The sequence below is a fragment of the Astatotilapia calliptera genome, chromosome 7, assembly GCF_964374335.1.
Source record: "Astatotilapia calliptera chromosome 7, fAstCal68.1, whole genome shotgun sequence".
Taxonomy (NCBI): Eukaryota; Metazoa; Chordata; class Actinopteri; order Cichliformes; family Cichlidae; genus Astatotilapia; species Astatotilapia calliptera.
In genome coordinates this window covers 4,776,680-4,802,732 of record NC_137428.1, presented here as the reverse complement: position 1 = coordinate 4,802,732, position 26,053 = coordinate 4,776,680, and the positions used below count along the sequence as shown (strand labels likewise).

The window sequence follows — 26,053 nt, the reverse complement described above, 5'->3', positions numbered from 1 at the left end:
TCATCTGAAGGTGCTCTTACTGTAAGATGGGAGCATTGAAGAACCACATGAAGTGCCAGACGACATAAAGTTAGATGGCAGGGTTAGTGAGTGCAAAGACAGAGTGCTGAAAAAGTCTCCAATGTTTTGGTGACTAAGAAACTCCAGAGTTCCTCTTCTGGAATTAAAATTGGGATGTGGGTTTTCATGGCCTGTAGGTGTAATGTGTAGGTGACCCCATACGTTTGGCCATATAGTATTCCACACCGCCTACCTCCCCTTAAGCCATGTTGAGCCAGGTTGATGTGACTGTGTCTCAAAGAGCCTCATTTGATAAGCAAAGTTTATCTTAGTCAGCACTCTTAGGCTTTCTTTAAGCAGCTCTCCAAAGCTTTGAGGTGTGTTTGGCTTCAATATATCCAGGTTTATCAGTTACTTTCACTATGCCATTTATATAAGCATTTGTATCACCTTGTATTATTTTGCTTTATTCTTCATTAAAGTTTCATTTCACAAAGCTGAACGACGCCATCAGACAGTGAATGTAAAGGTGTTTTCATGCTGTGGCCTTTGTTTTGGAATTTATAAGTATGCTGGTTATGAAAATGTGTCAATAAAAGCAGTTGAAGGTGAATGTGCACAATGTGACATATTAGGACGTTTACAAAGGCATTATCTGAATGCGGGAAACTTCTCTGATCTGCACAAAAGGTTGCATGAATGTAATGTGGTTCATATGCTGCTAAGAGATGGTGGTGACTATCAAAGCGGAGCCAATGAGATTTGATAAGGGAATCAGAGGAGTCATTGTCATTCAAAGGAATAATACATACATACAAAAAACACCTTTCATAACAGGGAACACCCTCAGGTGCATTTTTGTAAGTCTCTTCTGTCACTGCACTGGATGAATTTTACTCATCCATCCTCTGCTTTTCTGTTGTGGGGTTCCCTCTAAGAATCCTTTGCCCTTTCTATAATAAGTACAAGTGATGCATCAGAAAGCAATGACATTTAAGTCACTCTTTTATCTTAAAAAACAAACAAAGTTCGTCAGCTAGCTGTATATCTGGACAAGAAAATAGAACACAGTGGTTTCAAACTGTTGATGCGTATGTATTTTGTCTACACGTCATTAAAACACTATACATTTTCTTTTTCACAGTACGTTTTTTGTGTCACATGCATGTGTTTAATGGCAACACGTGTTTCTTAAATTGAGGTTTGCAAACTGGCACGGTTGAAAGTAGGTGCATGAAATGCATCTAAATAGGTTACGGGTGCATCTGTAACCTGGGTTTTGTACACATCTAAAAGCAGCACTGATAAGATCTTGGGAACATCATGAAATCTCCATCACTTCAGTCTGCACCACGAAACATTTGCATAGAGAGGAGAACTGAGTCACGTTGTGCTTGTAATGTAGTTCACCCTGGAGGAGGCAGAAACTTTAGCTGCTATTCTTTGTTTGTAAGCGCTTGGATGAAATTTTTTAGCTAAGAAACCCTGAACTTTGACTTTTTACACAAGGAGATAGAACGGTTTGAGGGCTAGTTTACCCAACAGAAAAGAAGTTCTATATCTGAAAATAGTCATGTTATGAAACCTTCAAAGCTCTCTGCCTACAGAGTACAAAGTGAAAATGTGGTGGAACTGCACAGTAAAAACAGCACAGTTTCTTAGAAAACTCTCGAGTGTTGTTTTTTCCAGTTCTCTGTGGCAACATCACTGAAGTAGAAATCCAAACCAAATATTTCTGCCTGTAGGACCGAGACAGTCTAATCCACAATTACAATAAATTCAGCTCCCATGACACAGAGATTTGACCTCTGAAGCCTCATTTACTGTTTCTTGTTCTGCAGTTAATTTCTAGCCGATATTATAGGCTCTGTGTACATAACCTTAACGTATATTTCCCTCCCTATGTCAGCAATGTTAACAGTATCTAGCAGCACAATCACCGGAGCTGGAAATGAAGCCAATGCTTCATTCAGACTGCACTGCCCTGAGTAATAACCTAAGCTTGTTTCTATGATTCAGCCTCCAAAGACTTGCAAATAGAAATAACCACCTTTACAGCAGAAATTATAAAGTTTAAAGCTTGGTAACAAAATTCACAAAATCTGTCCATGAAGGGATTTTTTACATAACTATCCCCTTTAAACTGTACAGAGGTGAATAAGGACACAGCCCATAGCCACTCACTATTAGCCAGTAAATTCATTAATATAGACCTCTTGACCTCATGACCTCTCCCACGTGTGCACAGAGCCAGTCTGTGGGAGTCAGAATTGTGGCTGGGCTGTAAAGGATCAAATACTCACATTTCTCTCAGTGTCATGCAAACCAGTTTAGAACTTTTTTGTGATGTGTGTGTTTTTTTTATTTTCAGTTAATTGTCTCTCTCCATTAAGATGAAACTATCATAAAAATCAGAGACTTTTCATTTCAAGTGAGCAAACCTACAAATTTAGCCGGCAATCAAATAATTTTCTTTCTTTCTTTTTCCTCAGAATTTCAGTGGAACAGTCAGTTGCCCCACTTTCACTTGTGTAGCTCTAAATTTGGTACAACTACAGTTAAGTAAGTTTTTATCAGGTTCAGTGAGATCAGTACATGCTGACTAATTGTGGTAAGCATAAAACATCTCAAATTTTAAGCTTTGTGGTAGAAGCAGCAGGAGTTTTTTGACCTCCAGCCGGGCCTAGTGATGGGTACTCATTTGGGTTGTGAGTCAGTCTATTCCCCATGTGCTTGGGGAAACACAACTAATTTTGTGAAAACCACACACAAAATGTCAGGCATGATTGTGATCAGTTTCCTTTGTCTACTAAAACCCCGTAAAAGAACCTGTAAACTAGAGGTAACCTGTACAGATATAAACACTGATTACACTCTCCCCCACTTCCGCTGATTCTAATCTGTCAAATGTCCCCTTACTCTAACTTTCTTCCGCAGTTGCACGAGCGGTGGTTTGAGTGTGCTTTCGTGTCGGGGATTTCTGAGTTTGGGGCGGAAAGGTTGACATCACAGAGATAGAAAAGGCATAGGATTTATATTGGATGCACGGCTGGTCAACATCAGATAAAACACGACGAAGAAGATCCTCCTCATCCCTCCTCTCAGCATCATGAAGACTCTCTGCTTCTCTCTGGGACTGCTGCTGCTTGCAGCCTGCTGCTGTGATGCCATCCGTGAGTGTTTATTCCTTTATGACTCCTTGCATTTGTTTGAAAATTTACAGCTGACATGTTGATACTGACTTTAGTCTTTTACCTTGCTCTCAGCGAAAGGCGTAAAGTTCAGCACAGCTCCTGGAACCTGCTGCTTCAACTTTAAAATAAATGCAATACCGGTGAAGTTGGTGTCCTTCATCACCCAGACGCACAGCTCCTGTCCCAAGAAGGCGTACATGTAAGTTTGATATTTTCAAACAGGACTGGTCATGAATAAAGTATAAAAAGGGATATGTGAAGTTTAGACAGGCCGTCTGCAAGAACTCAATCAAAGCAGTGTGAATAAAACGATTTTTGTGTGCATGTTTTGCAGAGTCCACACTGTCAGAGGAAAAAAGATCTGCTACACTCAGAGCTTCCAGTGGGCTCAGGACATGTATCGGCTCCACAACACTGAAGGCAGCAGCTAGCCGCCACCAAGATCGTCAGCTATCAGCTTTAGTTAATAATTGACTGCTTTTTTAAGGCCTTATGGCTTCGCTTTGTATTTGTATTTTCATAAAACTGGCTTAAAAATAAACAAAAAAATTTATGCAAGTTCTCTGAAAAGCCTGTTAGACGTTTATGTGACTGATCAGATGTGTGTTAGGTATGTTTTGTGAACTGTAAAGAAATAATAATACAAAAGTGCTTTTTACTCTGCTGCCTCAAGCTCAAAGCTGTAAAAAGATCTTTATAATCTCATTAAATACAGATCTTAAAAAAACTGTCATCCAGTGTTTCTCAGTCTCTTGTTTTCATTTGAACAACTCTTTGAATCTGTAAAAATGGTAAAAGATATTCAGAGATAATAACCAGAGAAACAGCAAAATCTAGAACTGAATTACCTTTTAAAACAGGTTGGTGCAGCACCACTTCTGCCTTGGTGTATTTTTAAAACAAGCCCACGTTTCAGCAGGTTTGAGTAGTTTCACCAGCAGACGCGAGAGCAACTTCTATGAAAAGATGGTTGCATGTGCTGATTCAACCGGGGACCAAATTTTTGCTCACAACCTGACTAAATCCCTTAATTGTATACAAAATGATCAAAACGTGCTCTACCTGAAGGAGCAAAATTCAGTTGAATCAATCAATTAATGCTTCTGTATTAGTCTAATAATGCCATACAATATACAGTATATAAATCTACTAACCTCATCAGGTTTACTCCATTTTTTTAGGCACGACTGTAAACATTGCACTCGAAGTTATTTCGGTACATTTCAGCTTCTGAAACTGTAATTTTTACACCTGTGAGGATTTTTTTTGTTTTGACACCAAGTAAAATCTTTACGTTGAATCCACGGACTAAAAACAGCTGAAGAAAGATACAAAGATCACGAACCCAACAGTGACTGCTGGTGTGTGCCACAGGCCTCGCAGTCACCTTTAGGAAATTTATATTAGCTCATTTTACTGGCATGTATGCCATGACTCATGTGTAATTCTGGGGTACACTGACATTCGTAAGCACATTAGAAAGCATGTAGGGGGATTTAATCTGAAACGAACAAAGACGACCTGCACCAGTCTGCATTTATCGGAACGTAGTTAAACCACAAGCTGATCTGTCGTTGTGATAACATCTGTGAGGTTTTAGCTCTTGCGCTTGTTTCTGTGTTAACGTGTACTTATCTTAAGTCATCCGTTGTCTGTGTGTGTGTGTGTGACCACCCCTCAGCGATGGCTAGAGTTCAATCTTCACTGATAGCATCAACACAGGCTGCAGACCTGCAGTGCAACACACAGCATTATCGGTTCAATCTTCAAACACAATTTACTGCAAGCAGCTGGGCAACAATAACACCCACCACCCCAATCTAGGTCGCTTATAAGATGAAGAAAATTTTACACTTACGTAATTAAAAAAGTTCAATCAGTTAACGGCTTATAACACTTGTAACGTAAGACAAGGTTTATTTGTCATATATATATTGAAAGTCTACATAAAGGGACTGTGTTTACCATTTTTAAGAAGAGGGTTTCAGATAACGAGGTGTGTGTACAAGTAGTCTCTGTGAAATAAAAGCTCATGCTTCCTAAACGACATTTTGTACCGTGATTCAATCAAAGTCCTCTAGCAGATTTTAGGAATATCAATCTGGAAATGAATAGAAGGTGTTCTATATACAAAATATGGATAAAAATCAGTTACATTTTAGTTAGAATACCAAATCACAACAAGAGTTTCCTCAAGGTGTAACAGTGGGAAGGAAAAATTCCCTTTTAACAGGAAGAAACCTACAGCAGACCCAGGCTCAGGGAGTGAAGGGAAGCCAGTACAGGAGAAATCTGCTCTCTCTTTCTAGCCCCTGTCAGGACTCTTGCTGCAGCATTTTGGATTAACTGAAGGCTTTTCAGGGAGTTTTTTGGACATCCTGATAATAAAGAATTACAGTCGTCCAGCCTGGAAGTAATAAATGCATGAAGTAGTTTTTCAGCGTCACTCTGAGACAGGATATTTCTAATATTCATTAGTTATATGCTACTCGGACCAACTTTTGCTCTCAGAGTTTCTGTGATTTTTCCTGTCATATATTTAGGAAACTGCAATAAACGTTTCTCAGACAATTTGGTCCGTGTTGACAACAGAGCATCACACAGTTGATCAGCTGCACATCCATGATGTACAGCTGATCCATGACTCATTTGTTCCACCACATCCCATGTTCAGGGAGGCTGTGGTGTTTAAAAGATGGGCAGTTAGTAGCCAAAGTGGGGCCCAAAGTGTGCCAAGAAAATATTCCCCACACTGTTACCCCAGCAGCAGCCTGAACCATTGATATCAGGCAGGATGGAGCCATGCTTTCATGCTGCTTACACCAAATTCTGACCCTACCATCTGACTGTCACAGCAGAGACTGAGACTCATCAGACCAGGGAACAACTTTTCACTCATCTATTTTGACATATGGTGCACCGAGAGATGCTCTTCTACATACATTGGCTACGATGTAACAAGTGGTCCTTTGAGTAACTGTTGCTTTCCTATTAGTTGAAGCAGTTTGACCATTTTGTTCTGACCTTCGGGATCAATTAAAGCATATTCTCCCACAAAACTGCTGCTCACTGAACATTTTATGTTTTCTGAGAATTCTCAGTAAACCACAGAGACGGTTGTGTGGGAAAAAGCAGATCAGCAGTGTCTGAAACACTCAGACCTGCCTGACACCAACAACCAGGCCACTTTCAAAGTTTTTAAAGTGAACTTTCCGATGCTCAGTTTGAACTTCAGCAAGCCATCTTACTTAAATGCATTGACTTGAAAATTTCCTAAACCAGCAGGTGAAGTTGGCTTTTATGCTCTTCTGCTGCTTCCTTTCAGGAAATCAAATTATATAGAGCAGTGGAGCAGGTCACATCACCCCAGTGACCCCGATAATGGAGAAGAAGCCTCTAAGACGTTAATACTGTCAAAGGGTTTATTTGAATCAAAACCACCATCTTTGCATAATGAACCACAGAGAAAGAATCCAAATGCAGGACATAAAACACCAAGAAAGAATAAAATCCAAATCTTTAACCCAAGACACAGGTCAAGACATTAGCAGGTGATAATATTAGAGCAAAGACCTGACAAAAAAGTAAGGTAAAAAATCAGGTAAAATATCCATATACAGAATAATAACTGCAAACATGAGAATCACAGGCATGCTGGAGTGCAACTATAACAAGACAGACTAAAGAGATTAATGAGTAATGGGAAAAAGGTGTTGCACAAAAAGGGCAGGAAAGAAGACACAAGTTAAATAGACATTTTACATATTGCAAATAAATTGCTGCTAAACAAATAGAGAGATAAATTAAAGATGAAATTTTTTTTTATTTATTTTGAGGTGGATTTTATTATGATACTGCTATGTGAACATGAATAAACCCCGACAACCAGACACAGGGTGGGCATCTGGCTGGCCATCCTTTGATGTGGTTTCTTGGTTAGGGGTCGAGATCACTGTGGTCTCAAAAAAGGAAAAGAATAACATTTTTACACTTCATGTCTTTAAATTTGATTAAAAATACGGTACGTGTCGTCTAGGATGGCATCATATGAACGGGTTATGTATAGAATGAAGGGAAGAGAAGATATTTTTGAGCAGGTCTGGGGTCCCTTTTTGCGGTACATTGACAATGTCTCTTAGACATTATGATAAATGGTCTCTTAGAGGGATATTTCATGTGTCATTGGTATTTTGGTTGTTGTCTTTTTTTTTTTTTTTTTTTTTTTTTTTGCACCAGGGGGTTTTACCCTTATTTGTTTTTGTTTTTGCTGATGTTTTCCAGGAGGCGGTGTATTATTTTGTTTCTCCTGGGTTTTATTTATTTTATTTATTTATTTATTTATGTAATTTTTTTTTTTTTTTTTTTTTTTTTTTGTTTGTTAGTGTGTTGTTTGTTTGCTTGTCTTAGTTTGTTTGTTTGTTTAGAAACGGACAGAGAACTGACAGTATGATTATTGCAGTTGTATATTTATTTATTAATGTTTCTGTCCATCCAAAAATATTAATAAAAAAAAAAAAAAAAAAAAAAAAAAAAATACGGTACGTGTCAAATTTGACCTAGAATGCCTTTGTTGCTCAAACCCCATGCATCTCAGAAATGTTATTATGTTACTGTACAAAAAACTGCTTAGTAATAAAAAACATATTTCTAAATACATTTCGTGTGCAGATGCTTGTATGCGTTGCCTAATGATTCTCGCACAGACCATCACTGTAACCTGCACACTGCAAGGCTCAGAAAGTGATGATTAAGGACTATTGGTGACAGTTATGAAACAACATTAGAGGTTTAATGGTGGAAACATTATGACTATGTATGATTGTTGGGTCTGTGTTTCCACATGCCCCGCTAGTTTAGAGACTTATTCCTCAGGAAGAGCGGAAAACAAGACAGAACATCTTCAACCGGCTTTTTAACTCGCTAACGAGGGAAGTTTGGGTCAGAACCAGCTCTTGGAGCTCACGCTCCTCACCTGACTCCAAACCCAAATCCTTCAAAGAGCAGCTGTCCTCGTAGCCTTTTTATTGACAAACTGTTACAGTACACATCACAGCAAAAGCACCTCCCTCCGTAAAACCCCCCTTGGTGACAAAGGCAAGGCACTATGTGTGTGTATGTGTGTGTGCACGTGTATGCATGTGCAAGAATGTGTGTGTGTGTGTGTGTGTTTGAGTGAGTGTGTGAGAATGTGTGTCTCTCTGTGTGCGTGACTTCCAACTGTTTCTAACAACATCCTTAGTCATAAAATGGTAATCTCCCCCACACCCAATATATGTTTCACCATGCAGAAAACAATGAAGCCATCGAAAGGGCGGTCAAAGGAGCTTGCAAAAAAAGCGTCTGGACTTCTTTAAGTTGCTTGAAGACGTTTCACCTCTCATCCGAGAAGCTTCTTCAGTTCTAAGGTCAAATGGTGGAGAGTCCCAGATTTAAACCTAGTGGGAGTATCCCTCCACAGAGGGACAAAAGGACCCCCTGATGATCCTCTAATCCCCTGAGCCAAGGTGTGAAACTGGGTGTGGGTCCCAATCAGCCAGAGTTTCGGGTGAGCTCATTGTGAAACCTGGCCCCACCTTATCATGCGAATTCCTGAAGTCAGATGGCCCAGGATGTGAGTGGGCGTTAAGGCGTCTGGGGAGGGAACTCAAAACTGGATTATAGATGGCAGACAGTTGGTGTCGTAAACCACCGCCTCTGTTCAACGACGAGCGACCATCTTTGAGCCCAATCCACAATGAGCTCACCCGAAACTCTGGCTGATTGGGACCCACACCCAGTTTCACACCTTGGCTCAGGCGATTAGAGGATCATCAGGGGGTCCTTTTGTCCCTCTGTGGAGGGATACTCCCACTAGGTTTAAATCTGGGACTCTCCACCATTTGACCCTTAGAACTGAAGAAGCTTCTCGGATGAGAGGTGAAACGTCTTCAAGCAACTTAAAGAAGTCCAGACGCTTTTTCTTCGCAAGCTCCTTTGACTACGATGACCTGGATGACTGAGAACCTTCACAGACATCCAAAGGGCAGGAAGCTTACCAAACATCAAACAGAATCTTCACAAGGGATGTGTCTGTGATAAAACCTCTCCCAGCACAGAGTGGCTGGAGAGGTGGTCAGAGACAAAGGAATGTCTTGATCCTATAGATTGAACTAAGACTTTACAAATTTAAGAACCACAATGACAACATTCAACAATTAGACTTAACAATGATGTAAAGACAATGCAAAGGCTTGAATGAGTGGTTTGGCTGACCTTGTTTTATCACACAATCAGAGTGGCGGTGAGCCCCTCAAACTTCCTGTTGCCTTATATTTGTTTTATAATTTTCCCCCCACTTTTCTTAGAACGACTTTGAATATGCAGATGAGGACATGTGAGCAGGTCCCCCTTTAAACTGTACAGGAGCATAAGGTTATTATTATTATAGCCTTTGACTGCCAGGTGAATAAGGACACAGCCCATAGCCACACACTATTAGCCAGTAAATTCATTAATATAGACCTCTTGACCTCATGACCTCTCCTACATGTGCACAGAGCCAGTCTGTGGGAGTCAGAATTGTGGCTGGGCTGTAAAGGATCAAATACTCAAATTTCACTCAATGTCATGCAAATCATTTTAGAACCAGCCGAGCCTAGTGATGGGTACTCAAGGACTTGCAATTCTGCATTTGGGTTGTGAGTCAGTGTATTCCCCATCTGCTTGGGGAAATGGGTCAATATCAGATAAAAACACGACGAAGAAGATCCTCCTCATCCCTCCTCTCTCAGCATCATGAAGACTCTCTGCTTCTCTCTGGGACTGCTGCTGCTTGCAGCCTGCTGCTATGATGCCATCCGTGAGTGTTTAATCTTTATGACTCCTTGCATTTGCTTGAAAATTTACAGCTGACATGTTGATACTGACTTTAGTCTTTTACCTTGCTCTCAGCGAAAGGCGTAAAGTTCAGCACAGCTCCTGGAACCTGCTGCTTCAACTTTAAAATAAATGCAATACCGGTGAAGTTGGTGTCCTTCATCACCCAGACGCACAGCTCCTGTCCCAAGAAGGCGTACATGTAAGTTTGATATTTTCAAACAGGACTGGTCATGAATAAAGTATAAAAAGGGATATGTGAAGTTTAGACAGGCCGTCTGCAAGAACTCAATCAAAGCAGTGTGAATAAAACGATTTTTGTGTGCATGTTTTGCAGAGTCCACACTGTCAGAGGAAAAAAGATCTGCTACACTCAGAGCTTCCAGTGGGCTCAGGACATGTATCGGCTCCACAACACTGAAGGCAGCAGCTAGCCGCCACCAAGATCGTCAGCTATCAGCTTTAGTTAATAATTGACTGCTTTTTTAAGGCCTTATGGCTTCGCTTTGTATTTGTATTTTCATAAAACTGGCTTAAAAATAAACAAAAAAATGTATGCAAGTTCTCTGAAAAGACTGTTAGACGTTTATGTGACTGATCAGATGTGTGTTAGGTATGTTTTGTGCAGGGCAAGAACTGTAAAGAAATAATAATACAAAAGTGCTTTTTACTCTGCTGCCTCAAGCTCAAAGCTGTAAAAAGATCTTTATAAACTCATTAAATACAGATCTTAAAAAAACTGTCATCCAGTGTTTCTCAGTCTCTTGTTTTCATTTGAACAACTCTTTGAATCTGTAAAAATGGTAAAAGATATTCAGAGATAATAACCAGAGAAACAGCAAAATGTCACGGTGGGTGCTGGCCAACCGTGGGGATGTGGGGGAAATTGAACCCAAACGCAAGACTTGGTGCAAAGAAAGCAGTGTGTTTATTTACAGTGAGCCAAAAGTTACATAACAATAAATCCCTGTGAGTTCCCTCGTCTCCGGTGCCGTGTCTTCTTCCCAAAAAGTCCTTGTTTAGTGCTCTCTGCTCCTGTGTCTCTGCACTCCCCGTGCTCACTGCTCTCTCTCGTCCCACGCTTACATGCTGCTTACACCAAATTCTGACCCTACCATCTGACTGTCACAGCAGAGACTGAGACTCATCAGACCAGGGAACAACTTTTCACTCATCTATTTTGACATATGGTGCACCGAGAGATGCTCTTCTACATACATTGGTTACGATGTAACGAGTGGTCCTTTGAGTAACTGTTGCTTTCCTATTAGTTGAAACAGTTTGACCATTTTGTTCTGACCTTCGGGATCAATTAAAGCATATTTTCCCACAAAACTGCTGCTCACTGAACATTTTATGTTTTCTGAGAATTCTCTGTAAACCACAGAGATGGTTGTGTGGGAAAAAGCAGATCAGCAGTTTCTGAAACACTCAGACCTGCCTGTGTCAAATTTGACCTAGAATACCTTTGTTGCTGAAACTCCATGCATCTCAGAAATGTTATTATGTTACTGTACAAAAAACTGCTTAGTAATAAAAAACATATTTCTAAATACATTTCGTGTGCAGATGCTTGTATGCGTTGCCTGATGATTCTCGCACAGACCATCACTGTAACCTGCACACTGCAAGGCTCAGAAAGTGATGATTAAGGACTATTGGTGACAGTTATGAAACAACATTAGAGGTTTAATGGTGGAAACATTATGACTATGTATGATGTAAAGACAATGCAAAGGCTTTGCAGAATGAGTGGTTTGTCTGACCTTGTTCTATCACACAATCAGAGTGGCGGTGAGCCCCTCAAACTTCCTGTTGCCTTATATTTGTTTTATAATTTTTTTTCCACTTTTCTTAGAACGGCTTTGAATATGCAGATGAGGACATGTGAGCATGTCAGACTTAAGCCGAGGGAAGCAGGACAAATCACTTCAGATCTGAAACACCAGCATCACCAGGTCTACAGCGAACATGAAGACTCTCAGCCTGACCGTGGGACTGCTGCTCGTGCTGTTTACTATTTACTACTGCGACGCCTCACGTAAGTCTGTTAGTCTACTTCCTGCATCACACTGGAGGGAATTTCAACTGTGAACATGAAATTCTTCATTTTCCTGTATTTTAAGTGATTAAAACAAAAATGAAACTAATTATTATCTCAGGGAAAGGACAAATGATTGAAAGATTTTTATATTTTAAAAATTCCCCTCTTGCGGCTGTGGCGGTCTAAGCTCGGATCCTCTACCAGGACTGTGTTACATATATTTGTGTGTGCATGTGTATACAATTACATTTTTAAATATGAAGCTGTATATAATCATATATACAATTTTTACAATTTTTGTTGGATGTTGAAGTTTCAAAAGGTTATTTAAATATCCAGCACCTAACTTTGCCCTTACTGTCCAAGTGTAAAAAGGTATCATTAGCATAAGCTAAAATAAATTTAACCATTTTCTTCTAAAATCTGCTGTCACATAAAAATAATACAAATAATATCTACATTTTAAATTATATTAAAAAATAATATTTTTGTTAAAAAAAAAACAACTAAAACTTTAGCTTGCCTGGGGTAGCTGTACATCTTTAGCCAACAACTAATTTGCATCTACTATCATTTAATATTTTAAATTACATATATATAATTTTACTTTACATGCTTACACACTAGTATCTGCACAACAGAAAAAGCCTTACCCAGTTTAAAAAATAAAAAAAATCTTACACTAGGACATAAAATATAAGCTTTCAAACTGTAGGTTTTGTTTAGATATAATTGAAAACAAGTTGCGACATAGAGTCGTAGCACTAAAACATACCCTGTGTTTTTCTCTTACAGCTTCTGGAATGGGTTTAGTGCCACCTGATCTTTGCTGTTTTAAATTCTTTGATAAAAGGATCCCAAAGGTGCACATCCTCTCCATCAGAAAAACTCACAGCAAATGTTTAACAGAAGCCTTTGTGTAAGTTTGTACTTCAACATCTCTTTGCTGCCCTCACTAATATTTGCAAAGCATTGTATTATCCTTCTTTTCTATGAAGAATAAAATCTGTAATCTGAGAACAAAATAATGACACTGATTTTTTTGCAGGATCAACACGCCCAGAGGCGATTACTGTGTGAGACAGAATGATGACTGGGCAATGGAAGAGTTCGTCAAACGCCACAATTAAGACATGAAGAATCTACCATGACCCCAGCGCTGGAGTTTTAGCTCTTTGTACTTTGCCTGCTTAAGTAGTCTTACTATTATTGAAATGCGGATACTTTTATTTTGCATTTATCAGCTTAATTATCAGCATAAGTTTAGTAAAAAGTTGCATCTCTGAAAAGGGAATTTGAGTATTTGGTATTTGTTTGTCTCTCACTCACTTTGGCAGCAGGACTTTAAAGATCTAAAGATTGAAATTTAAAGGGATTTCACTCGGGTGAGGACAAAGACAGCTGCAAACATCACATATTCCTGTTTAGTTAATGAATTCTCCCTGAATACTTGTTTTTTTTTTGTAGTGCAATGTTTCTGATGCGAGTCCTAATCAGGACAAAAAAGTAGCAGGCACAGAAATGTGATAATTTATGTCACTTTGATTCCTGCCGACCTGAGAACAGAGACTATGTCAAGTCTTGTTAAACCAGATTATCCCTGCAAGAGCTTCATGTGACGACGATAGTCTTCAAGTTGAAGTGTGACAGTAACAATGAAGGAAAGTTCTTCCATAATAACACAAACAGTTATCCTGCTGCAATATGAATCGTTCTCCACAAAGATATAAATCACTGCTGGAGGACATCACTGAAGAATGGAGGGCTGCTTCTCCTCAGTCAGGGTGTAGCTGATTTAGATCAGTCTGTCTTCTCACCACCGTGTTTCACTGTAGCTTCGATCCACTGTGGTATCCATCCCTCGCCTGTTTCTCTCCTTACATATGCCCTTTTTTCCCTGCTGCTAATATCTAACGTAGAATTATCATTAAAAACAATTTTAAATTATTTTGATGCCTTAGACGCTTACATGATTTCCATATTCAGATAAAAATAGTGCACGTGAAATTTAATGTCTCCAGTCATTTTACCATTTACTTTCACCGTGCCATTGTTATGCAGATACAGTGTGTCCAAAGCATTTATATATCTCTGTATATTGTTTTTCTTTATTCATTAAAGTTGCATTTCACAAAACTCATCGACTCTGTCTGACAGTGAATGTTCAACTGTGCTTTTATGCCGTGGCCTTCTCTTTGAATTCATCAGAATAGTGAATAAAATCAATAAAACATCCCACTTTAAAATACAACAAATTTTAAACTATAAAAATGCTGGTGAAAACATTTGAGTAAAAATTGTTTGTCATTTTAGGAAAACTTTATAACAACAATCACAAGGGTGCTGAATTTCTCGTCTTGCACCCAAGTTCAGGTATGCTTGTTGTATTTATGTAGGTGCTTGTTAGTGGTGAGCGCTGCACATTCGGGACTGTGGGAATCATTGAGACACTCAGACACTGAGCCATGGCTCTGTGCTACATACAGAGATTTCTGCACCTCTTGGTATTTAGTGACACTTTGTATATAGTTTATTTTATGGCAATGACAATTTTATTTAGCTAGTACATTTCATTACAAGCCAACTCAATGTGCTTAACACAGAAAAACATAAAAACCCATGTTGGTTTACAATGCCAAAGGCAGTGAAAACGGCAAAATACAATAAAACTGTTCTGTCGTGATGGGTCATCGGAGTCTAATCTCCAAATACATTAACTATCTCACTAAATCATGTTTAAATTCTTCCAAGTGATCTTTCCTTATGAAATAGTTCTTAATGATAGAAAGCAATTCTCATATACTTATTGCTGTGATTATCAAAACTAAGAATGATACCAATTCCTGACTTGCCAACTGTATCTTAGAGACAGAGGTGATAAATATGAAAAAAATTGCCTCTGACTTCCTGTAACAGCAACTAGTATTTCTGTCTTTTCTCTGATCAGTTCTAAAAAGTTTTGATACATCCAGCAATTAATGTAATCAGTTAGCACATTAATGTTCAAGGAACTGACCTCCCAGCCCATTGTTCCTACAGTGGTGGTAGTTTCAATCATTATGCAAATGTACTGTTTATAAGATCGGGGAAACCTGCAGTCAGCTGAGACTGAAGAAGTCACTCAGTTGAGTGACGAAACGTTTCTCCCAATTCAATTCAATTCTTCAATTCAATTCTTTATTTATTTGTCACATGTAGTTATAACTAGTACAACACACAGTGAAATGTTTTTTCCGGCTAAAAAGTACTCCCCCCCCGACTGTGCATCTTACTAAACTTATAATAAAAAAATATCTATATAAAAGTATAAAAATGTATAATATCGTGCAAAATATTACGCTGTAATAGTTAAGAGCTATAGTGTACGTATTTACATAAATACAGATGTAAATGATAAAATACAAATAAAAATAAGGATAAAACTCAAAAGAAAATTATATACTGTGTATGGAATTGTCCATCATGTTGTCCGATTTGTGTTTTGATTGAGGAGTCTCACTGTTTGTGGGTAAAAACTCCTCCTGAACCTTTCAGTTCTTGTTTTCAGGCTACAGAGGCGTTTCCCTGACCTCAGTGGCCTGAACAGTTTGTAAGCGGGATGGCTGGAGTCGTTAGTGATCCTGATGGCACGGGATCTGCACTTTTCAGCGTAGATGTCCTGCAGTGTTGGTAAAGATGTTCCCATAGTGCGTTCAGCTGTGCGCACGACCCTCTGCAGGGCTTTCTGTTGCTGTACTGTGCAGTTCCCGTACCACACCGTGATGTTATTACACAGGATGCTCTCAATGACCCCGGTGTAGAATCTCCTCTGGATGTTCTTGGAGATCTTAAACCTCTTTAAACGCCTCAGATGATAGAGGCGCTGTCTGCCTTTGCTGATGAGGAAGTCCGTATGTGTGTTCCAATTAAGGTCCACTGAAAACATTACGTCCAGATGAACAGAAGAATTTTGGGGGTTCTGTTTATAAGTTGATAAGTTTGTGAACAGAGGTTAGATCATCAGAGGAATGTGATAAGTACAACTGTGTATCATCTGCAGAAGAATGGTAGGCTATATTATGATTCTTTATGGCCATACTGAGTGGAAACATGTAAAGGTTAAATTGTAATGGACCCAGGACAGACCCCTGAGGAACCCCTTGTTGAATTTTCATTTGTGCAGATCAGAAACTGCTAGTTGAGACATAAAAACTTAAAAACCCTTTAGATACAAAGAGAGGCATCATCAAAAACCGGACCTGTCAAACCAGCTGTGTCATGAAGCCCTTGAATCAGAATGTCAGTGCTGAAAACAGCAGTGAGATCAAGAAGGATTAAAATCTAAACTCTTAGTGAGTCACTATTGATCTTTAGGTCAGTGATGACATTACAAAGAGTTGTTTCTGTGCTTAATTGGTTCTGAACCCTGACTGGTCATAACGACTGTGAGAAAAAAGGAATTTATTTTATTTGTCATAATACTGTTGTCAAATAGTTTACTGAGAAACCTCATAAAGCATAGTGTTTAACTTGGTCTTTAATATTGCACTGTAACATATCCTTACATGTTCTACTTGTAACTATAGTGCAACATAGAAATTATTCATTTAGAGAAGTAGTTTTATGTCATTTACCATGGCACACTGTTTCATTATAATACGACTTCTGTTTGCCAACGTGTAACGATGCTGCACAGCAGGGTCATTGCATTTCATAAGCTGGTTTGCACTGAATTGCATGATTTGTAGTATAAGTGGTGGGACTGCCACATAATAATGGGCCACGACTGATTAACACATGAAGCTATATTGTTACATCCAGCCTGTGGGCCTTGGGTTTAACATGTGTGGCATACACCGAAATAGCCTTATCACCTTTATAAGCTTTGATCTTCACCAGTTTAACTGAAAGAACCCAGCGTCCTCAGATGCCTTCGGATGAATTCACTGCTTCTGATGAGTCATTTCTGTCTTCTTGATTTGTGTTAAGCTGTATTTTTTCAGTGTGAACGACCTCAAGCTGCTGTTCACTCTTTGTACAGGAAAGGTTTTGTCTGCCACAGTTGTTGATATAATCTTGTTGAAGACAGCCAGAGCAGTTTTATTTTGTCACTGTGCTTATTTGTCTTAAATGAACTACAGTGTAAAGCACTCTGGAGCACAAAGCTTCACTGAGGCAGCTGTTCTTTAGAAACGTACTATAAGTTTGTAGTGCAGTAAGATGTTTACTTGTTTACACAAGCATTACGTAGGAGTACGTAATGATAATGGGTATTGCTTTATAAATAACTGGACATGAATAGTTTGAGATCAATAAATAATGTTGTTCTACTACTTTAAAGCTATATCACATTTTGGGGTCAACTTGAAGGAAAGGCAGATGTGAAATGTGACATGATATTCTAAATCTTAATATGGTACTTTCTAAATGTTCACAATACACAGCACATTTGTAGGGATTGTAGTTTTTAAGTTATGAAGCTTGTTGTCAATTTTCTGACAAAATCAAGCGTTAAGTTGACCTTGAAGAGCTCAGTGGAAATAAGCCAAATTTTAATGGATTGTTAACATGAGCTCTACTCTCCTCCTAAAGGTTTATCTGAACCAATGCAAAACCTTTCTTGCAGATTCCAATTTAAGTGACAAAAACTCACATTTCTTTCTCAATATTTTGGGTACTCATCAGGCAGGAGACCAACAACCCCATAGTCAGTGCGGAACACTGGTGAAAGAAAAACAGCTTTTTTTCATTTGTGTTTGTTAAGTGGCAGCACGGTGGTTAGCACCGTTGCTGCACAGCAAGAAAATCTTGAGTTCAATTCCAGCATCAGGCTATCAGGCCTGCAACAGAGGCAAAACAAAGATGAAACAATCAAGCGGTGACAGATGTTGTAAACAGACACCAAATATTTTCACTCATCAATGAGACCTGAAACCCAGGCACCGAAGTGACTGAAGACGTAGTGAAACAAACAGACGGAGGCCAAATTCTCACAAACTGTTCCCTTGAGGAGCGAAGAAAGCAGGTGAAACATGCCAGAGGAAAACATTCCATAAGAATTTGCTGCCAGGTTGTTTTACTGGAAGTTTGTTATTTATCTAAGACGTGTTGTGTTTGTGCAGCATTTTCAAAACTATCATAAAGTGTATTTAGGTTGGTGTCAGGAACATTGTGCCAACTTGGAAGTCAAAAAGCAGCAATAAAGGCTCAGTTTTCAAATACAGTCTCAGTATCTTTATCCTGCAAAATGTCCAGCAGGACTGAATTTTTCAGACATGACCAAAACACAGTGCGTAGAAGTTCCTGCTGAGGCCTTGCAGTTCAAACAGAGGTGGAAGCTGATGATTCATTTGTGTTTTATGTGGTGAGAGTTTCACACGGTGCAGAATTTTACATTTCAGCAGGGTTACGCAGTACAGTTACACACTGGTAACTTTTTTGTATGATCCCAAATCACATCCTACTCTTCTTCAGTGATGTCTACAGCAAGTTTATTTTTCCACACCTGTGCTACAGCATGGATGCTCATTACATCCAACACATCAGTTTGATTCAAGGCACTGTAAAGATGAGATATGGCTTTCTTGGCTGGACCTGGGAGAAGTAATTGCTGATATCCTGCTTTTAATATTGAAAGTAGTTTTTTGGGGGGTTTTGAAGTCTGAGAACTGAATGTATCTAAAAAAGAAAGTAAAGTTGGGGATGTTTATTGTTTACCACAACGATGCCTGTAAGTCTGCTTCTAGTGCTTTGTTAGTTCTTTGAATTTTCTGTCTTTCTCTTTATTGAAATGGAGAGTGAGACAGAGCGAGGACATAAAACAGGAGCCTTTAATCTGTATCCTTTAATAACAAATTGTGTTTTTGTTGATGTTTGTTGCCTGATGAGCATTAGCCTTAATCATTTCTGATATGCTGTAAGTCATTAGAAACAGACACAATATTGAGTAATCCCTGTTTCTTTTGTTGCAGCTAATTATGCAGAGACGTGCACGGCAGGTCTTACCACACTGCCGCTGATGAAGTAGATGATAATAAGATGTGTTCAGCTGAAGAAAGAGAAATCCAATCTCCACTCAATGATCAAGCTGGGGGAAAGAGAGAAACTGAAAACAAACCAACACTCATTATTGTCAACGGGGCCCGGAGGCCAGTATGTGGGTGGGGACCCGAATCAAAAGACAGGCGGAGGGTTTTTCACAAGCTTTATTATAAACAGAGAGATAAGCAATGACACACACCATGGAAATGTGGCAGCGAGAAGATGGTTTCTGAATTTGAAGCTTACTTTGCAGGTTAGGAGCGTAAGGTTCTGGAGGCCTGCTTACCACAGTTAGGTAGCTGATGAACTGGCCAGTCTCCATAGCCAGTCTTGTTAATGCTCGCACTCAGGTGGGGCTCGGGCCTATGCAGGACAGTAGTGATGACAGGGTCTCTCATTGGTACATCCCACACTTTATGGTAGGTTGTGCTACTGGCTTTAAGTTGGCCTCTAGTGTTGTTCGCCATCCAGTCCATCTATAAAGATAATGCATGCACTGTAATGACTTTGAACTGGCGCTGAATACATCTTAAGTGCTGCCTCGCTGATTGCTGTCAATGGATATTGACAAATGGCTATAGCCTGGAAATATGGTGCACCTACCATTCAGCAAATATACAACATGTAAACATAATACATACATACTACATAATATAGTGTGGAAAAACTGAGTATCAATATACAAATGGATCAGATATCAGCAAATGTTTCAAATGTTGTCTCGCGATTCTACTGTCGACTTTCACTGCAGCCTGAGTAAAGGAAGGTTGTGCAGACAGTGAAGATTGGGACTAAGCATGCATTATCAGTGCATGTATTTATTGGTAGAGCACCGAGTGGTTTGTTTGAGCGTTTTATCAGATATATTGAGTCCCTGAAACTTCCTGTTGTCTCATGGTACAGAAAAACCCAATCTATTAACCACCTTTGGGGTTGTTGATCATTTTTCCAGTTTCTAAGAAATGGTTTGAATATGCAGATGAGAACGAGACTTAAAGCAGGGTGATCGGACCGATCACTCAGACATCTTCTGAAACATCAGGATCATCAGGTCTACAGTGAAGTCAGCATGAAGACTCTCAGCCTGACAGTGGGACTGCTGCTCGTGCTGTTCACCGTTTACCACAGCGATGCCTGTAAGTCTGCTTCTTGTACTTGTGTTAGATCAGTTTTTGAATTTCTGTCTTTCTCTTCATTCAGACACAGAGTGAGACAGAGCGAGGACATCAAACTCATATAAGTTCATGGCCATGAAGACCAGTGTTGATCTTAAATTCTTTACTGTAATTAAAAGTCAGATTGAATCCTCGTGTAAACAAGTGTGGTCACATGTTCGGCATGTACTTCACTGAGACAGACTTTTTTAAAACTTAAATTCTTTTTTCTATTTTCTATGTATCTCTGTCTTTTATGTCTTTGCTTAATAATCTTACTCCAAGACATAAAATAAGAGCCTTCAAATGGTATCTTTCATTAAGATATAACAAATTGTATTTTGTTACTTAATGAAGCATTAAACTTCATTATATCTGTTATGTTGGAGAAGCAGCCACAGCACTGAGTAATTCCTGTTTTTCTGTTACAGCTAAGGCAATGAATACTCCTGACTCTTGCTGTTTTCGCTTCTTTGACAAACGGATCCCAAAGGCGAACATCGTCTCCATCGTGAAAACTCACAGACAATGCCCCACACCAGCATTTGTGTAAGTTTGTCTTTCACTGTCTCTTTGATTCGATCACTAATGTTTACCAAGAAGTCATATCTAGGGATTGAGAGTAACGTAGTTTCTATTCTCTGTATGTCCTGTACATGTGGCAGAATTGACAATAAGGTTGACTTTGACTTTGACTTTGATGTATAAGCAATGTATGATCGTCCACATTGAAGCCATAACTCTGCTATTAAGAGTAAAATGTGTAAATATGAGAGCAAAATAATGATTCTGACTTTTCTACAGGATCAAGACACCCAGAGGGCTTTTCTGTGTGAAACAGACTGCAGAGTGGGCAGTGGAACAATTTGTCAAACAAGAGAGAGGAGCAACTAAACCAACGCCACAGTCAACAGCTCAAACATCTTTCATGACTTCGATGAATGCTACAAGCCGAAATGCATCAGTCACTCCATGAAGTTCCTTCAGAAAGTTTTTATTTTTTGCATTATCACAATATCAGCCTAATAATTTGTGGATTATGTCAAACCTCTGGCAAATAGTTTTCAGTATTTAGTTAATGAACAAAGCTATTGGGGCACATCTGAATCTTTGAATTCAGGTCTTTTCTGTCTTGTTGCCGCAGGTGTATCAAATCCACCAAAATGCCATTTAGTCTGTACAAACACTTGTGAACGTCTGAGTTGTTATGTTGACCCAGCTTGATGTGACAGTATCTCAATATCTCAGTTTATAATGCAACAATATATAAAAAACATGTATTGAATCATTTGCTTTCACTATGCCATTTAAACGCTGCATTGTTTTGCTTCATCCTGCATTAAAGTTTCATTTCACAAAACTGAGCGACTGAACCTGGAACAACATTTATTATGATGATGTGGGAACAACACCGACACGAGGATAACAGATCGTGCCCCTTTGTAACAGTGAGGCAGACCATGACAAGTATAGTGGAACAAGAGGCATTTATTCACCATATAGCTCAGAACAAGACAATGAGAGATTTTTCAAGCCTTCTCTCTTCACAAAACAACAACCATCACCCTGACTAATTGAAGCTGGCATCCTTAAATACTCTCAGCTGTCACAGGCTAAACCATTATTCCACTAACAGGTGAGTTCTAAAATCCCACCCCTCCACCACGTTATACAATACATACATTTCAATGAATAAATATATACATACATTTTACATTTTCATATTAATAAATATTTTACACTTCTGACACCATATCCATTATTATAAAAACCCCCAAAACCCCAAGACAAACGATTCCCCACACTCGATTAACTCATGGCCTCTCCCAGAACCAATAAATGGTGTCTGAAGTCCTGGAAACGTTTGCCCCAAAACCCTGAAGAAGACACAGGAAAGAAAGGTGAGTAATCACGTCTCGGTCACTTCTTTGCACCACCTTTATTTCTAGACTTGTCACACACACATTTGCGTTAGTTCTCCTTACTGGTAAACCTTATTTGCTCTCAATCACAACCTTTCCTTTTCACAGACAACGACTACATTTCTTGATGAGTAGCAGCTGTGCAGGACCTGGAACAAAGGCTACCAACTAATTTTAAAATGAACAATAAATATTCAATATCCCCAGATTCCACCAACATGTCTCCTGCCACACCAGAGGAGACAAGACTTTAGACCATGTGTATTCCAACCTGGCTGGAGCCTACAAAGCCACACCCCTCCCCCACATTGGACAATCGGACCATCTCTCCCTGTTCCTCACACCACGGTATTCACCACTCATCCAACGTGTGAAACCTGCTGTGAGGACAATTAAAGTGTGGCCAGAGGGGACAGACGCAGTGCTCCAGGACAGATTTAAAAACACAGACTGGAATATGTTCACGCACACAGACCTGGACCAGTACGCCTCATCTGTACTGGATTACATCTCCAAAACCACAGACAGTGTCACCACCCAGAAACGGATCACCATGTACCCCAACCAGAAGCCTTGGATGAACCGGGATGTTCGTCTCCTCCTGAAGGCCCGCAACACTGCCTTTAGGTCAGGAGATGCACACGCCTACAGCACAGCCAGGGCTAATCTAAAGAAGGGCATCAAAAAAGCCAAACACCATTACAAAAAGAAGGTAGAAGAACACTTCTCCAACTCCAACCCCCGACGCATGTGACAAGGACTCCAGACCATCACAGACTACAGGACCACCAAACCCTCCCCCGCATCCTCTGATGTCTCCTTCCTCAACGAGCTCAACAACTTTTATGCTCGTTTTGAGCGAGGGAACCCCACAACCACAACCAAAGCAGACGTGACGCCAGACCACCAACCTCTGACTCTCTCCCCCACCGATGTAGGAGCGGTGCTGAGCAAGATCAATGTCCACAAGGCTGCAGGTCCTGATGGCATCCCCGGGTGTGTTCTCAGAGCGTGTTCTGGGGAGCTTGCAGGAGTGCTCACAGACATATTCAACCTGTCCTTGGCCCACGCTGTGGTACCGGCCTGCTTCAAATCCACCTCCATCGTCCCGATACCCAAAAACTCCAACCCATCTTGCCTCAATGACTACCGCCCAGTAGCACTCACCCCCATCATCACTAAGTGCTTAGAGCAGCTGGTCCTAGCACACTTCAAATCCTGTCTCCCCCCCACCCTGGACCCCCACCAATTCGCATACTGCCAGAACAGGAGCACAGAGGATGCAGTCTCCATCGCACTGCACTCTGTCCTCTCACACCTGGACAACAACAACACCTACGCCAGAATGCTGTTTATAGACTTCAGTTCAGCATTCAATACAATCCACCCCTCACAACTCATCAGGAAACTGACAGACCTGGGCATCAGTTCCCTCATCTGCAAATGGTTACTGGACTTCCTGACCAACCGCCCCCAACATGTCCGGCTGGATAACCACTGCTCATCTACCATCACAATGAACCACAAGGCTGTGTGATGAGCCCTTTCCTCTACTCCCTCTTCACCCACGAATGCAGACCTGCTGATGGTTCCAACACCATCATTAAGTTTGCAGATGACACCACGGTGATTGGCCTCATCAGTGACAACGATGAGGCCGCCTACAGGGAGGAGGTGGATCGTCTGGCTGAGTGGTGCGACAGAAACAACCTGCTGCTTAACACCGAGAAGACCAAGGAGCTCATCGTGGACTACAGGAGGAATGCTGACCCACATCCACCCATCCACATTAAGGGGACGGCTGTGGAGCGTGTGAGCAGCTTCAAGTTCCTGGGAGTCCACATCTCCGAGGATCTCACCTGGACGACCAACTGCTCCAAACTGGTCAAGAAGGCTCACCAGCGCCTCTTCTTCTTGAGGACTCTGAGGAAGAACCACCTGTCCTCAGACATCCTGGTGAACTTCTATCGTTGCACCATCGAGAGCATCCTGACCAACTGTATAACAGTCTGGTACGGGAACTGTTCTGCCTTGGACCGGAAGGCGTTGCAGAGGGTCGTGAAAACTGCCCAGCGCATCGCCGGAGCACCACTTCCTGCCATAAAAGACATCTACAGGAAGCGGTGTCTAAAAAGGGCTGGGAAAATCATCAGAGACCCCAGTCGCCCATCACATGGACTCTTCACCCTCCTGCCCTCTGGGAGGCGCCACAGGAGCCTCCGGACTAAGACCACCAGGTACCGGAACAGCTTCTTCCCCACAGCTGTCAGACTCCTGAACTCTGCCTCCTGACCTCTGACCCACGTTAACACATGGACTGAACATACACACACCCACAATGGACAACTGTACCCTCAAACACAATAATAACATGGACTGAACCACCACTCACAACCACTAGCACTTTATATAGCCTCTGTAGGAATTATATCTCACTTATCTTAACTGCACTACTGTATAGCTCTGTGTAAATAATCATTCTGTACATACTTATAGTTATAGAATATTCACAACATACTTCATACCGTGTACATTATAACATACCATAATAGACCCATTTCTGTAATATACTCACATATCTATATTATTGCTAATATATATTGTAATATATCTATATCACTAAAGCACTTCTGGATGGATGCAAACTGCATTTCGTTGCGCTGTACCTGTGCATGTGCAATGACAATAAAGTTGAAATCTAATTCTATTCTATTCAATCAATAGTTAAACTTGTGTGCAAATCTATGCTTAAAGTGCAACGTAAGGTGCTTTTAATAAAGTGAAAAGTGTGCCCCTATAACTGCTATACAAATTATCATATAAATGGTAGTAAGGGAGTCCTCTTCCTTTCACCCGTCTTTAAAAAAATGTAGCAAGCTTGAACACCTTTCTTAATATTACAGCTCAGGATAGGAAAGCGTTTTTCCATTTCTTCCATCATACAATTTATAACTGAATATTTTGATTCTGAATATTTGTTTGCTGTGTGGGTCTACATGCGGTCCAAGGCAAGAAGTAACAAGAGAATCATTAAGTTTTCTTGCTTTCTCTTTACCACAATATCAGTCGACAGGTCATCAAAGAAGGATTCAGTATAGCAGGGGTAGACAACCTTTCTGATGATGAGTGCCATCTAAAATTTCCTCAGAGGTCAGTGTGCTATATGATTGCATTAGCAATAAATTTAACAACGCTCTATATTAACAGTTACACACTATATAGAACCACTTTATAGAATTATATTTGTTCGCAGATATTGGCCGCTATCAGCAAATAGTTATCAGCTATTTTGAAACAAAGAAAGACACTTTTTATCCATACCAGCAAATGAACTGTACAACAGAACATGCAAATGCTATTTATGGCCTCCTCACAACAATGATAAGAAAAATAAACTGGGCCAATATGGCATGTTTGTTAATACAGGGATACACATGTTATGTGATCTCTGGTCTCCCACTCAGAGACACAGGTCTCCGAGTGTCCAGCATTCAGACGGCTACCTGAGGACACTCTTCATGTGAGAGAAAATCTGCTCACACAGATATGTAGAGCCAAATACTATCAGTAAGGCCTCTGCAATGTTCTGAAGACAGTTAAACTTGTCAGCTAGTGATGTCCAGCAGGTGAAAATGCAGCTCCATGAACACGCACAGCTGTGGATTCCAGCTGCATCTGTATTTCTGCAAACTTTGACCCCCCACAGAGTTGAGCTTTTCAGTTCAATCAGCTGCATTTTGATGTCCTCTGTGTCCAGCTGGTAATGCGAGACAAATCCAGCTGCTCAAGCTTTCTGGTTTGATCAGAAAAGAAAACATTGGTCCATACACCTGAAAGTCCCCAAAACACGTTGTGAATTTTGTC

General features: G+C 40.2%; 2 protein-coding genes and 1 long non-coding RNA gene across 3 annotated transcripts; all 3 read left to right on the top strand.

Annotated features, from left to right (window-relative positions):
• Positions 1-2,928: 2,928 nt before the first annotated feature.
• On the top strand, positions 2,929-3,927 carry LOC113025141 (monocyte chemotactic protein 1B-like). Its single transcript, XM_026172603.2, has 3 exons — positions 2,929-3,173; positions 3,267-3,393; positions 3,529-3,927. The coding sequence occupies exons 1-3, from the start codon at positions 3,110-3,112 to the stop codon at positions 3,623-3,625; spliced, it is 288 nt and encodes a 95-aa protein (XP_026028388.1). The 5' UTR covers positions 2,929-3,109; the 3' UTR covers positions 3,626-3,927.
• A 5,807-nt stretch (positions 3,928-9,734) lies between these two features.
• LOC113027495 (monocyte chemotactic protein 1B-like) lies at positions 9,735-10,794 on the top strand. The gene is made up of 3 exons (XM_026177113.2): positions 9,735-10,032; positions 10,125-10,251; positions 10,387-10,794. The coding sequence occupies exons 1-3, from the start codon at positions 9,969-9,971 to the stop codon at positions 10,481-10,483; spliced, it is 288 nt and encodes a 95-aa protein (XP_026032898.2). The 5' UTR covers positions 9,735-9,968; the 3' UTR covers positions 10,484-10,794.
• Positions 10,795-11,950: 1,156 nt separating this feature from the next.
• Positions 11,951-14,229, top strand: LOC145429924 (uncharacterized). Its single transcript, XR_013910267.1, has 3 exons — positions 11,951-12,090; positions 12,889-13,012; positions 13,142-14,229. It is a non-coding gene; the product is annotated as an uncharacterized LOC145429924 (long non-coding RNA).
• Positions 14,230-26,053: the final 11,824 nt, after the last annotated feature.

Coding starts and splice junctions, on each gene's coding strand:
- LOC113027495 (XM_026177113.2), top strand. CDS start 9,969: ATGAAGACTCTCTGCTTCTCTCTGGGACTGCTGCTGCTTGCAGCCTGC. Junction 10,033..10,124: donor CTGCTGCTATGATGCCATCC/GTGAGTGTTTAA, acceptor CCTTGCTCTCAG/CGAAAGGCGTAAAGTTCAGC. Junction 10,252..10,386: donor TGTCCCAAGAAGGCGTACAT/GTAAGTTTGATA, acceptor CATGTTTTGCAG/AGTCCACACTGTCAGAGGAA.
- LOC113025141 (XM_026172603.2), top strand. CDS start 3,110: ATGAAGACTCTCTGCTTCTCTCTGGGACTGCTGCTGCTTGCAGCCTGC. Junction 3,174..3,266: donor CTGCTGCTGTGATGCCATCC/GTGAGTGTTTAT, acceptor CCTTGCTCTCAG/CGAAAGGCGTAAAGTTCAGC. Junction 3,394..3,528: donor TGTCCCAAGAAGGCGTACAT/GTAAGTTTGATA, acceptor CATGTTTTGCAG/AGTCCACACTGTCAGAGGAA.